Raw genomic sequence first — 15,323 nt, forward strand, 5'->3', positions numbered from 1 at the left:
ATAAGCTACAGATTCCTGTATATTTGCTTTTAGCTGCACTATTCACACAGCCTCACTGCGCCAGTGCATCAGCAAAATTCCTAAGATCCCTCCAGCACAACAGCAAGTTTGGAACTCCTCCTTTTGGTTTAGTTTCCCCTCTTTCTATGCTTAAGTAAATGATCAATGTTTTTCTCAGATACTGATTCTGTGGGCTGTTCCTGCCCCTTCGCCCTACATATTTCTGCCTGATTATAGCAGCTCCAATTGCTAGCTTGTTCTGCATACGGAATTAACAGGGCCCATTTTCCACTGCTCATAGCTTCCAGCTACATCTGCTTCTCTGCCGTTTTTAAGTCCTGCTTTTGCCAGGTTTTTTCGTGAGAGGGATTTATTCTGCAGACGTTTCTAACTACATACTTTCCTCGTTCTGGAGCTTCCTGCTGCCTCTGAGAGGGTGCCTAAATAGTTCCCATCCTAATGTTTCATTGAGCTACAAACTCTAGGTTTGTTGCTTCAAGGTTTCAATAACTGGAGACCTCTCTCTTTGAAACTTCCAGCCCCCTGTGGGCTGATGATTAAAACAGAATTTGTTCCATCCAGAAACATGAGGATGTGAGGGGGGTACGTTGAAAAAGAATGACAATAAATCAAACATCACCCAGTCATAAAATAACATTTTATTTTTGGATCTTAACAGTGAAAAATGTATTAAAATACTGGCGGCAGTTTAGTTTTAATGATAAAGTTTGTAACAGCAATAACTTGTATTCATATAGTGGCATTCACATATCAAATAATCCCGATTGTATCAATTAAGGTTAACTACATGCAGGTGAAGGACATTGATTGGATGGTTACTTGAGCACAGAAAAAGAGACATTGACTGACACAGGAATAGACTAGAGCTAGGAGATATATACTTGTATTGTTTTACTCAATGAATAATTCTATTCCAATTAAAGATTGGCTGTGGTTTCATCCTTCACCAACTGGATATCAAGAGTATAACACAAGGCACTACACAGAAGCATTATGGATAAAAATGACAAGGAACCACGTGAGATATTAGGCTAAATGCTTGGTCAAGAGCTAGGTTTTAAGGAGAGGGAAGGAGCTGCAGGGAGGAAATTCCAGAGCTTAGGTTCTCAGCAACAGAAGGCACTGCCACCAATGGTGGAGCAGTTAAAATTGGGGATGCTCAGGAAGTCAAAATTAGATGGGGAGGGGCGAGGCCAGAAAGGGATGTAAAAACAAGAATGAGAATTTTTAAATTGTGGTGCTGCTTAACTGAGAGCCTTTATTGGTCAGGAAACATGGAGTGATGAATGAGTTAGAATATGGGCAACAGAGTTTTGGCTGCCCTCGAGTTTTTGAGAGTAGAATGAGGGAGGACGGCCAGGAGTGCATTGGAATAGTCAAGTCTAGAGGTAACAAAGCCATGAATGAGAGATTCAGCAACAGATGAGCTGAGGGGCAGAGTCAGGCGATGTTACGGAGCTGGAAAAGTGGTCTTAGAGATGAGATAGATATGCAGTTGAAAGCTCATTTTGGAGTCAAAAAAACACCAAGGTTGCAAATAGTCTGGCTCAGCCTCAGACATTTGCCAGGGAGAGGGATGGAATAAATAGCTAGGGAACGAAAATTGAAGTAGGGACCAAAGACAATGGTTACCGTCTTCCCATTTTTAATTGGAGGAAATTTCTGCTCACCCGGTACTGGATGTCAGACAAGCAATCAGATAATTTAGAGTCAGTGGAGGAGTCAAGAGAGGTGGTGAGTTAAAGGTTAGAGTCATCAATGTACCTGTGGCAACTGATGTTGGCCTGGATCTTCTGGTCAGCATCAATGCTGGGTGCATTGCCACTGCCCACAAAGCTTTTTCTGACTCGGCAATACTACATATTTCTTTTAGGAACTTCCAATCCTGGCTGAAGCAGAAATCGGCAGCACAGACACTCCAGGGTAAGTTCAGTGAGGTAGGAGAGGCGGGGGAAACACAACTTTTTATGACAGTAGCTGCTGTATTCAGGTAAGTTTTTAAAAGGTCTCAACTCTCTTAATGAATGAGTGTGGGTTAGTGAATGAGCGAGTGAGTGAATGGGTAGGTGACTGAAGTGGGTAGGGTGGGTAGTTGGGTCGGGGGAATAGTTGGGTCTGGTTAGCTGTTGCTCGGAACTGGTTGGTGGATAGTTGGTTGGTCAATGGTTCAGGTTTGGTCGGTAGTCAGGTGCAGAGCGTAGTTGTATCTGGTCGGGGATGATTGGACGGTAGTCAGGCATTGGATATAGCCAGGTCTGGCTGGGGGCATAGTTAGGTTGGGTCAGGGGCCAGTCTGTCTGGTCGGCTGAGGGAATAATCAGGTGTGGGGGCTAGTTGGGTGGGAGGGTAGTTAGATGGTGGGATGGTCAGGTCAGGTCAGTGGTGGTAGCCTGGTGGTCAGATGGGGCGGGGGGGGGGGGTGGGTGGCTGCAGCTGCGGTGCGGTAGTCAGGTCTGACTTGGTGGTCAGAGGGGTGATTGGGAGGGGTGGGTGGTCGCTTGTGATGCTCAGTTGAGTACCCAGCTGTTAGACCAGGTATTAACTTGGCTAAATGTCCTGAGTAAGTATCCAGTTAAGTCCTGCATTTCCGACCCAAATCTCCACCTTGAGCTCAGGGCAGAGACATTTGTGGAGGGTCCTGGGCAACAGGGAATTAGCGCAACAGAAGTTTAAACTTCCCGAGCAATTTCCACATATGTCTGACATCAGGACTTCTGCAGGGTTCTGATACACATCTCCCAACATTGGTCCCATCTCTAACGATCCAAAGGCCGAATATTTTGGGCCATTGTGTTTTTCAGATGATATTGTTGAATTTTCTGGTGAATAAATTGCGAGATCAAGAAGGTCACAAGTCTAATATAGTGCTGTCTATGATGGCTGTCAATCAGCAGTCAGTAAGAGTGTAGCTCATCCAGGAGGCTAGATTAATGGTGTCGGGAGAAGTCATGAGGCAGTGGATCCCTGGAAACCTTCTTACGGATCCTGAGGGGACTGGGAACCCCTCAGTGAGAACTTCTGATCTAATTCAATAGTGAAACAGGGTCAAGGGGCTCAATGGCCTATTTTGTTTCCATGTTCCTATGATTGCCCTTGGCCTTGGTTCTCTGTTTACAATGCACTGGGGGATCAAATAGTAGTGAGAGATGTTAACAATAGCACCTGAAGTATCCTATGTTCTACCTGCTCTGTAACATGGTAGTTTGTTCTCTTATACCCTCATTCTGCACAGGACCTGCATATTTCCATCTCCTGTTACTGATTGGTGCATCAAAATTGTTCAGTAGATCAAACTGACTGAAAATTGCCTTGTGTATGTTGGCTGTAGACCAAATATTGTTTTTTCAGTCTTTTGGACAGAATCTTACAATAGTATTAAGATGTTTAAGAGATGTCTTTATGCGACATGACGTATTTCTGCTGACTGCAGTAAATAAACCTGCCTGCGAAACCAACAAAATAATGCAATGGTTAGCTTCTATTCCCAAAGTAAAAGTTTAGGAAATGCACTGACTCCTGAAAGAAGCAATGTAAAGGTGAAGACAGAGAACACAGTAACTAATCATGTTTCAAACGACAAGAGGAGCTGGATTTGGATTGGAATGGCATCGGAATTAGCAGCTCAATTTCAGTTAAATTGATGCAAACAATATTTCTTCTCTGATCTAGCAAACCAAGGAAAAGGTGAAGCTTATCATTCAGCTGGCTGACAGTTTTGTGGAGAAGGGACACGCACATGCCTGTGAGATAAAGAAATGGGTCACAGCAGTGGATAAGCGCTATCGAGATTTCTCACTGAGAATGGGAAAATACAAATCATTTTTGGAAAAGGGCCTTGGAATCACATCCGAGGTAAGCAGGACCACTCAGCCTCAATGTTTTGCATTTTGTATATAATTATTCCGGGAGTTTTCATTTTCACGGAAAGCTTATCTGGCTCCAGGCTTCAAAATGCAAATTAGTTGCTTTTTAGTTGTAGACCTTTTTATGGGCATTGTTACATCAAAAAGCAAGATTCTGAATTTCCTCAAACTTTTAGCCACTGAGCTGTAACTTTGTTGGAAGTATCTAAATAGGTTTTCCACCAATGCCTCTGGCAAAGTTACAGCAGAGCAGCAGCAGAAAGGAATCTCTGGCGGCCAAGATTTTTTTTTCTTGATTGTGATGTTAAACACTGGCTTTGTAATTCTTTGCCAGAAAAAGACGTTGTCTGAAAGGAGTCATTAAATTTTAGATTTTCTTAATGGGAAAATTCTCTTGGCCTGCAGCAACCAAGATTCCTAATTGTATCTGCACTATTTAACTGTGTAATGGGCATTCAGATTGTTCTGTAGTTACATAGAGATCAGCTGAAGTTCAGATAACCATATTTTTAGACTCTCTCAAAAGCACTGTGTAAAATTATTTAGCTTAGGAGAACAGGTGTTACAATAAATAAAATCTGATGAATAGTGGTTTGAACCTTTCTGTCTTACCTGTTGGATCACAATATAGATGAATACCAGATTCATATTCACGAGCTGACCAGAGAAATCAGAATAGCTGAGCTGAATTTTTAAAGTTCCCCTACCTAGGTTCCAGCTGTCAATCCTGAGAGTGTGGAAATGTGTAAGCTGTCACCGTGATACTAGCAAAACTGTGGTGTGCAAACACATGATGGATAAAACAAAAAATTCTGGACGAGTTTTTTTATTGGAAACAAGCATCTCAAGATCCTAAACATTGAGATTTTTCAAAACAAATAGTGTAACAGGAAAAATTGAGGCTTGTAAATATGTTTGATCCAATAATCATTCAGCAAAGTCACATTTGATAATCTTGTGTGTTTTAAATACAGTGCATTTAATTTATAGACTATATTTTCAAAATTGAACCATAGAAAAGTTACGGCACAGAAAGAGGCCATTCAGCCCATCGTGTCTGTGCCAGACACAATATATTTTTAAATGACCTATTTTCTTGGCACATTTATCCAAAATGAATGTTGACCCTATAAGGAGTCTTCTGTTTGAAAACAAGTTAATAGCAAATATGAAATTTGAACAATCTACTCCTTGAATCTACATTAGTCCTTTGTCCTAATCCAAAAAGAATATATTAATTCCTTTTCAATATACATAACCTCCCAGTAACATGTTAGCTATTTCCTTGCAATCACCGTGTTAATAAGTTTTACCTGAGATTCATAATGCTTTGCTACTAAGATAATTGATCAAATATGGACATAATGCTACACCTCTGAGGCACAATCAAGTAGAATGTTTGTACTCAAGCAGCTATCTTCAAACTGCAAGTCTAATTTATCTTCAGCTTTGCATTAAACAGCACATTTCTCGACGACCTGTCTCTATGGCCCTAAAGTTACAGGGTTGGGGAGGGTACGGATGGAATCTTGTGTTTCCTGTGGTGAGTTTAGTGGTGGGGTTGCATTTAATCAGGTGGGAAGATGGTGGGTGGGGACCCCACCACCTTCCCGCCTCCAACTCGATTAAGTCTGTGGCGGGACTGGCCATGGACAGCCTTCCCACCAATAGCCAATTGAGGCCCGTAAGTAGTCAATTTATGGCCACTTAAAGATCTTCATCCCGCTGCTGCTAGTATTAACCCCAGCAGCTGATGGGGGCTTGTTACGTGGTGTGCATGACAAGCAATGTTTTTGCTTACCGGCTCCCGTGGTGGGTCGCTCATTCAAAGGCACTCATTACCTGATTGAGGATCCCGGCATCAGGAAGGGGGGCCCGCTAAGAGCTTGCAGCTGACTCACCTACAATCCCCTACACCCCCACCCCCATGACCCCCAATACATGAACCTCCTCCTGCCATAAATCACCTGTGGCATGGGTCCTGGCCTTCGGGTGGTTGTCACTCTGGCAGCAGCCACCTTGTCCCCCGGTAGCTCTTGGTAGACGGGACTTCTGCCCCCGGCGTCCTGATCCCATGGAAAGGCCCACCATTAGCCTGTCAACTGCCTGATTGGCACATAATATTGGTGGGCCTTCCTAGAAAGGTACAAAATAGGGGTCTTGCCAGCTCTTGAGCTGATGACCAAGACCCCCTTGCCGGCAGAAGATTCTGCCCTATATGTTGACAATGAAACCTTTTGTGGGGCCAAGGAATTTTGAAAGAACTGATGTAAACTGAGGTTCTTGAGAAACACCCAATTATGCATTCTCTGAAGAAGCACCCATGCTCCAAATGGCTAACACTACAAATGGTAGTTGATGTCATCTGTCCTCAATTCTGTTATTCCCTTTTCCCATCTGACCTTGTGGATATGTGCCAATTTTTAAAAGGCACAGTTTGCCAAGACACTTCAATAGGGTGAAAATAATTGGCTAAAGGGTCACTGCTCAGCTGAGGTCAGTGGTCATTTGGGCCATGTCTTGGGCCTCGCAGCAAAAACAAAATAAATGGATGTGGATTTCAGCAAAGCCTTTGACAAGGTCCCACATGGGAGACTTGTAAAGATGGCAAAGGCACAAGGGATACAGGGTAATTTGATAAGGTGGATTCAAAATTGGCTTAGTCATAGGAGGCAGAGAGTGGTGACAGAAGGATGCTTTAGTGACTGGAAGCCAGTGTCCAGTGGCGTACCACAGGAATCTGTGCTCAGTCCCCTATTATTTGTCATTTATATAAACGACATAGATGACTATGTGGGGGGTAGGATTAGTAAGTTTGCGTATGACACAAAGATTGGCCAAGTGGTTAACTGTGAGGTTGAGTGTCTTGGGCTACAGGAAGATATAGACGGGATGGTCAAATGGGCAGATAAGTGGCAGATGGAATTTAACCCTGGAAAGTGTGAGGTGGAAGGAGTAATTTGACGAGGAAGTATTCAATGAACGGCATGGCACTAGGAAGTTCTGAGGAACAAAGGGACCTTGGCGTGTGTGTCCATAGATCTCTGAAGGCGGAGGGGCATGTTAGTGGGGTGGTGAAAAAGGCATTTGGGACACTTGCCTTTGTCAATCGAGGCATAGATTACAAAAGTAGGGAGGTCATGTTGGAGTTGTATAGAACCTTGGAGAGGCCACAACTGGCAGTGTGCAGTTCTGGTCGGCATATTATCGGAAGGATGTGATTGCACTGGAGGGGGTGCAGAGGAGATTCACCAGGATGTTGCCTGGGATGAAACATTTAAGTTATGTAGATTGGTTAGATAGACTTGGGTTGTTATTGTTGGAGCAGAGGAGACTGAGGGGCGACCTGATCGAGGTGTACAAGTTTATGAGCGGCATGGACAGGGTGGAAAGGGAGTAGCTGCCCCCCTTAGTTGAAGGGTCAGTCATGAGGGGACATAAGTTCAAGGTGAGGGGCAGGAGGTTTAGGGGGGATGCGAGGAAAAACTTTTTTACCCAGAGGGTGGTGACGGCCTGGAATGCGCTGCCTGGGAGGGTGGTGGAGGCCGGTTGCCTCACCTCCTTTAAAAAGTACCTGCAAAAGAACTCTTTTTCAGACAATGCATTCCAGATCATTACAACTTGCTATGTAAAACATAGTCTTCTCATCATCTGCTCTTGTTGCAAATAATCTTAAACCTGTGTCCTCTGGTTACTAACCCTCTTGCCAGTGGAAACAATTTAGTCATATTTACTGTATTAAAAATGCCTTGTAATTTTGAGCATCTCTATTAAATCTCCCTGTATCTTTCTGTGCTCTAAGGAGAACAATCCCAGCTTCTCTAGTCTCTTCACAAAACTGAAGTCCCTCATCCCTGGTACCGATCTGGTAAATTTCCTCTGCACCCACTTCAAGGCCTTGAAGGCTTCGGAGGTTTAATCAAGGGTCACTCCTGTGAAAAAGCTCTTCCTCCTTACAAACTGGAGTGTGACTTTATTTTCCTAATGCTTGGGTAATTGTAGTGAGTCCAGGGGTCAAATTTTAAAGTAATTCAAGTTAGTTACTGTAATTGGGAGGTCATTGATTTCTACAGAAGGATAAGCTAGATGGACTGAATGGCCTCCTTTGTCTGTATATTGTGGCATTTGTGTTTGGATTGCCAATGGAATTTCTTGTGACTGATAACCAGCCAGAAATAGATGGGTTGTAAAACAGAATTCCTGAAAATGGTGACATATGTAAATAAGTAAAGCAGCCTTCTATATTTTGAGCTCCCCTACATATTAGCATTAGGTTATGCTTACACTCTTGTGTTTCTGATATCTTTCTGGTTAAATGAAGTGTGATGTTTGATGGTGCAGTTCTCTGTTTGTGTTTATTCCTAGGACAATAAAGACCTAGAACTAGACATCATCCCAGCAAGTCTCACTGACCCCGAAGTTAAGCTTCGAGATGCAAACCATGAAGCCAATGAAGAAAAAAGAAAATCTGCAAGAAAGAAGGAGTAAGAATCAAGCTATACTTGTGTGATATGACTAGAATGCACCTTTATAAGATTTGAATACATGAATTTGTTTTGTGGCATACATTTACCTGGGCAAAAGAATGGGCAAAGTAGAAGACAATATAGTTATAGCCAGTGCAGTGCAAAATATTAAACTAATAGGAGGTGCAAATACTTTCGGAAACACCTGATCTGCTGTCCATAATATCGATGCTTGGGGAACCATGTGTGCCTAATTAGCGTGGAAGGAATTGTAAACCTGGGCTCAAGTTGTGCTCAAGGCTTATTAGGCCAATGGAAAATATATAAATGAGCCAGGTCAATTAAAAATTTTAAAAATGCGATTCATAGATTTTTGTTAGACAAGGGTGTTTAGGGTTTTGAGCCAAGGTGGAACATGTTCAAAGGGCTAAATGGTCTACTGTTCCTGTTTATTTCCTAATGATATTTCATGGGATCTTTCCATGTTCTCTCAGAAACCTGTTCATGTATGTGTCAGGATATAGGATCAGGCCAGCCCTGTCATGGTGACACAGCCAGTTGAAGGCCATTTCCAGAACTCAGAAATCCTGAGATAAGGATCCCCTGAATCCCAAGTTGCAGAGTCAAACACTACTGTCTTCCCTGGCCTCAGAAAGCACTGTAATACCTGACCAGAACCGGTTTAAGAACAGTGCAAAGTAGCAGCAAGCAGCGTAGAGGAGCCTCTTGTAAATCCATAGATGCACAATAGAATCACTTTGGGGAGGATTTTTCCCTCGTCAGGCGGGCTTGGTGGGGGCAGGCAGGAAGCCGACCGTTGCCCGCGATTGGGGCTGGACTGCGATTTCGTGCTGGTGGGCGAATTAAGGCCCGCTCAGCATGAAACACTAGCAGCAGTGCTCAACGCTGCCTACGTGGAGGGGTGAGGAGGGCAAACAAGGAACTTCATGCATGCGCGTGGGTGCACGCTTGAAAGTCACCCTGAGGCATAGAGCTGCCTCAGGGAGATGAAGGTATGAAAAATTAAAAATAAAGACTTTTAAAATCTTATAAAACATGTCGCCTCATGTGACTCTGTCACATGAGCAGGTACATGTTATAAATGAAATTTTAAATTTTTTATTTGCTATTGGAAACCTCATCCTGCCTGTGGATGAGGTTTCCTATAAAATGCAAAGGCCACTTGGACTTTTCCGTGCCTGCCCACCAAATGTTTCAATTACCTTTTTTAATGGCCTTAATTGGCCTTTTAATTGTCAGCAGGTGCGCTGACAACTCCGGCGCACGCCTGCTGACTGAAATATTGCATGTCATTTTATGTGTGGTCCGGTCGGGCAGGACTTCAGCCTTTATTGAAAAATTCAGCCCATGGAGTCTAAGTTTTAGATTGAGTGTAACTGTGATGTATCTAACATGCCCTAAATTCTGGTCTCCTATGCCAGAACTATCCAACTTTTTACAAAAAAAATGCAGACTTAACTACTTAACAAACAAGGAAGTAAATAATTTTCAATGTAAGATTCACAGCATTAACAAACTTAGTGTACGCAATAGAAGCAAGATGTTATTATAAAAATAATAAAGCAACCCTGCAGGCTGATTTTAAGTACAGAATACTCAAGGGACACATATAAAATACAACAGAATGGGTTGCCTTATGTTTTAATAGCAGTTTCTCTGTTGCAAATGCATGGCTCTTATCAGCATCATCACAAAGTAATATTCAGACTCACCGTTCAAGATTGCTTTAATTTATGACTCAGTTCAAGGATAAGCATCCATGACTAAGTAGGCAACTATAGATTAAAGCACCAACTGTTTTGAGTAAATAGGAAAATAGACAAGAGCAAGTAATGACACACTGGTGTCACTGATCTCTACCTCGCAGAGGCTGAGGGTCAACTCGCAGACACTTCCTCCTACCTCCCCATGGACCATCACCCCACCACTGAACATCAAGCCATTTTTCCAGGACTGTTACTGACCGCATCTCCTCTGGCGATCTTCCTTCCACACAGCTTCCAACCTCATTGTCTCCCAACCTCGGACAGCCCACTTCTACCTCCTACCCAAAATCCACAAACAGGACTGTCCTGGCAGACCGATCGTGTCAGCCTGTTCCTGCCCCACGGAACTCATTTCTTGCTATCTTGACTCCATTCGCTCTCCCCTTGTCCAGTCCTTGCTCACCTACATCCGTGATTCCTCTGACACCCTACATCATATCAACAATTTCCAGTTCCCTGGCCCTAATCGCCTCCTCTTCACCATGGACGTCCAATCCCTCCACACCTCCATCCCCCACCGGGATGGTCTGATGGCTCTCCGCTTCTTCCTTGAACAGAGGCCTGAACAATCCCCATCCACCACTACTATCCTCCGTCTGGCTGAACTTGTTCTCTCACTGAACAATTTCTCCTTAAACTCCTCTCACTTCCTCCAAATAAAAGGTGTGGCAATGGGTACCCGCATGGGCCCCAGTTATGCCTGTCTCTTTATGGGGTATGTGGAACATTCCTTGTTCCAGTCCTACTCCGGTCCCCTCCCACAACTCTTTCTCCGGTACATCGATGATTGCTTCGGTACTGCTTCATGCTCTTGTCTGAACCTGGAAAAATTTATTAATTTTGCTTCCAATTTCCACCCCTCCATCATTTTCACATGGTCCACCTCTGACACTTCCCTTCCCTTCTGTGACCTTTCTGTCTCAATTTCTGGTGATAGACTGTCCACCAATATTCATAACAAGCCTACCAACTCCCACAGCTACCTCGACTACAGCACCTCACACCCTGCTTCCTGTAAGGACTCCATCCCATTCTCTCAGTTCCTTCGCCTCCATCGCATCTGTTCTGATGATGCCACTTTCAAAAACAGTTCCTCTGACATGTCTTCCTTCTTCCTTAACCGAGGTTTTCCACCCACGGTGGTTGACAGGGCCCTCAACCGTGTCCGGCCCATCTCCCGCACATCCGCCTTCACACCTTCCTCGCCTTCCCAGAACCATGTTAGGGTCCCTCTTGTCGTCACTTATCACCCCTCCAGCCTCCGCATTCAAAGGATCATCCTCCGCCAGTTCCGCCAACTCCAGCATGATGCCACCACCAAACATATCTTCCCTTCACCCCCCCCCCCCCCCCCCGGCGGTATTCCGCAGGGATCGTTCCCTCTGGGACACCCTGGTCCACTCCTCCATCACCCCCTACACCTCAACCCCCTCCCATGGCACCTTCCCATGCAACCGCAGAACGTGCAACATCTGCCCCTTTACTTCCGCTCTCCTCACCGTCCAAGGGCCCAAACACACCTTTCAAGTGAAGCAGCATTTCACTTGCACTTCCCTCAATTTAGTCTACTGCATTTGCTGCTCGCAATGCGGTTTCCTCTACGTTGGAGAGACCAAACGCAGACTGGGTAACCGCTTTGCGGAACACCTTCGGTCTGTCTGCAAGCATGACCCGGACCTCCCTGTTGCTTGCCATTTCAACACTCCACCCTGCACTTATGCCCACATGTCCATCCTTGGCCTGCTGCATTGTTCCAGTGAAGCTCAATGCAAACTGGAGGAACAGCACCTCATCTTTCGACTAGGCACTTTACAGCCTTCCAGACTGACTATTGAGTTTAACAACTTTAGATCATGAACTCTCTCCTCCATCCCCACCCCCATTCCGATCCCTCTTTTTTCCAATAGTTTATATATATTTTTCTTTTCCCACCTATTTCCATTATTTTTAAATGTATTTCCATCCATTGTTTTATCTCTACCTTTTAGCCTATTTCAATCCTTTCCTCCCACCCCACCCCCACTAGGGCTATCTGAACCTTGCTCACCCTGCTTCCTGCCCTTAATATCATTGATTAGCACATTCCTTAGATAATATCACCACCTTCTCCACCTATCACTGGCCCTCTATCCAGCTCGACCTGTCCCACACCACCACCCCACCCTTAAACCAGCTTATATTTCACCTGTTTTCTATTTTTTCTTGGTTCTGTTGAAGAGTCATATGGACTCGAAATGTTAACTGTGTTCCTCTCCGCAGATGCTGTCAGACCTGCTGAGTTTTTCCAGGTATTTTTGTTTTTGTTTTGGATTTCCAGCATCCACAATTTTTTGCTTTTATCTTAAGTAATGACAATGTTCTGAAAATAAATGTTGAGTCTATTTATTAAAGGTGAGATGATGCCTGGCATATCTCTGTCCTGATTGATGTACAGCAAGAAAACAAATTATAATAGAAAGTAAATTCATTGCTGAGTTGTGATTCAGGCAGGGCCTGGGACATGGGTGGCGGTGGGCAGATACTGCTGGTGCCAAACACTGGGGCCAATGGCTAGTGCTGCCAGGGTTTGGTATTGTAAACAGAGTTCCTCATCATCCAGACTGAGCAGCCAGAGATGCAGACCTGTAAAACCAGTTTTTTAAAAAACTGAACTGTCAGCATGATGAAGCTGCCCAAAGGTAGGAAACAGTTCCTATTTGCAGCTTTGTCAGGAGACTGTTCTCGGTTGGAAAATCTGCTTGAAAAATGGTAACTGAAGTCCCTGTATTAACTCTAGAGCCAATTGGGTGCTGGGGGGATGAGGGAGTGGTGGGGGTGAAGGTCTGGTGGGGGGTGGATGTGTGGGGGGGATCACTTTTAAGGTTTAGTACCACAAAATTAAATGCTGTACTCTTCCCAAAATTCTCTTTTGAATTTAAACCAGTATGTAAATAACAATCTAAATTTTCATTGTGCTCTAAAGTAGGTAGGCACAATTCTGATGACACGCTGTGTTAATGTACAGAGGTTTGAGAATCTTGGGAATTATAGACCAGTCAGCCTGATGTCGGTATTGGGGAAAATTCTAGAGTCCATTATAAAAGATTTAATAGCTGAGCACTTGGAAAACAGTGGCAGAATCGGACAGAGTCAGCATGGATGTACAAAAGGGAAATCATGCTTGACAAATCTACTGGAATTTTTTGAAGATGTAATTAGTAGAATTGATGAGGGGGAGCCAGTGGATGTGGTTTATTTGGACTTTTAGAAGGCTTTCGACAAAGTCCCACATAAGAGATTAGCATGTAAAATTAAAGCACATGGGATTGTGGGCAGTGTATTGAGATGAATAGAAAACTGGTTGGCAGACAGGTAACAAAGAGTAAGAATAAACGGGTCTTTTTCCAAATGGTGGGCAGTGACTAGTGGGGTACCGCAGGGATCGATGCTGGAACCCCAGTTATTCACAATATATATCAATGATTTAGATGCGGGAACTAAATGTAATATCTCCAAATTTGCAGATGACACAAAGCTGGGTGGGAGGATGAGCTCTGAGGAGGATGCAGAGATGCTTCAGTGTGACTTGGACAAACTGAGTGAGTGGGCAAATGCATGGCAGATGCAGTATAATGTGGATAAATGCGAGATTATCCACTTTGGTAGCAAAAACAGGAAGGCAGATTATTATCTGAATGGCTATAAATTGAGAGAGGGGAATGTGCAACGAGACCTGGGTGTCCTCATACACCAGTTGCTGAAGGTAAGCATGCAGGTGCAGCAGGTGGCAAAGAAGTCAAATGGTATGTTGGCCTTCATAGTGAGAGGATTCGAGTACAGGAGCAAGGATGTCTTGCTGCAATTATACAGAGCCTTGGTGAGACCACACCTGGAATACTGTGTGCAGTTTTGGTCTCCTTATCTGAGGAAGGATGTTCTTGCTATAGAAGGAGTGCAGCGAAGGTTTACCAGACTGATTCCTGGGAGGGCAGGACTGACATATGAGGAGAGATTGAGTCGGTTAGGATTATATTTGCTGGAGTTCAGAAGAATGAGGGGGGATCTCGTAGAAACCTATAAAATTCTAACAGGATTAGACAGGGTAGATGCAGGAAGGATGTTCCCAATGGTGGGGGAGTCCAGAACCAGGGGTCACAGTCTGAGGATAAGGGATATACCATTTAGGTCAGAGATGAGGAGAAATTTCTTCACCCAGAGAGTGGTGAGCCTGTGGAATTCGCTACCACAGAAAGTAGTTGAGGCCAAAAAATTGTATTTTTTCAAGAAAGAGTTAGATATAGCTCTTGGGGTGAGAGGGATCAAAGGATATGGGGAGAAAGTGGGAGCAGGCTATTGAGTTGGATTATCAGCCATGATCATAATGAATGGCAGAGCGAGCTCGAAGGGCTGAATGGCCTACTCCTGCTCCTATTTTCTATGTTTCTATGATCAATTATCCCTAGAGAATTAGCATTGGGCCTCCAATTTCACCATTGCTACAGTCATTCTGCCTGCTACAATCAGGAGTAATTAAAGAAAGACAAAACCTACATTTATACAGCACCTTTTTCAATATGCAAAATCACTTCACAGCCAATTCAGTTTTTTGTGTTGTAGCCGCTGGTATAATGTGGGCAATGTTATCAAATGGTGGAGTAGGCTCAAGGGGCCAATTGGCTCACTCCTACTCCTAATATGTATATTCTTATGTCATTCTTGATGGATGAGATGAACTGGTCTAGATGGCCTTCATCATTCATAGGGAGCAGAGTGTGGAATCATGGCTGGAGTTCTGTTTATTTCATTGCTAATGCAAGTTTACTGTGAGCAATCTTTGTGAAGTGGATTTGCCAGGACAGAAGTGCATAATGGGCTCATACTGAATCAGAAACCTGTTTTACACTGCACATGATTCTCAAGAATCTTTTCCATTGACTTCAACCTTGTTCTTTTATCTACTTACCACTAATCCCACTCTATCTTGATGCTTTTATGAGTTTTTGAGATATTGAAATATTATGATAAAGTTGTGTTGCATAGTAGATATTGAAACAATATTGTAATAAGAAGCACCAATCAGCTGAGTTTTCAAACTTGCTGATCAAGAAAACACCGATACAATTGTAAACCATTCAGTCTTTATTCTCTGGCCTCTTAAAAGTTATGTTGCACAGCTCCAACGCTTCTCATGGACAGTGAAGACCTAT

General features: G+C 43.8%; 1 protein-coding gene across 1 annotated transcript in view; it reads left to right on the forward strand.

Annotated features, from left to right (window-relative positions):
• The window catches only part of kalrna (kalirin RhoGEF kinase a), a 1,007,899-nt gene that overhangs the window by 628,489 nt on the left and 364,087 nt on the right, over positions 1 to 15,323 (forward strand). The window contains exons 22-23 of the mRNA XM_041200492.1: positions 3,691 to 3,873; positions 8,250 to 8,368. Coding sequence (XP_041056426.1) covers positions 3,691 to 3,873; positions 8,250 to 8,368 — 302 coding nt within the window. The remainder of the gene's footprint in view (positions 1 to 3,690; positions 3,874 to 8,249; positions 8,369 to 15,323) is intronic.

Source organism: Carcharodon carcharias, chromosome 12 (assembly GCF_017639515.1).
Source record: "Carcharodon carcharias isolate sCarCar2 chromosome 12, sCarCar2.pri, whole genome shotgun sequence".
Lineage (NCBI taxonomy): Eukaryota > Metazoa > Chordata > Chondrichthyes > Lamniformes > Lamnidae > Carcharodon > Carcharodon carcharias.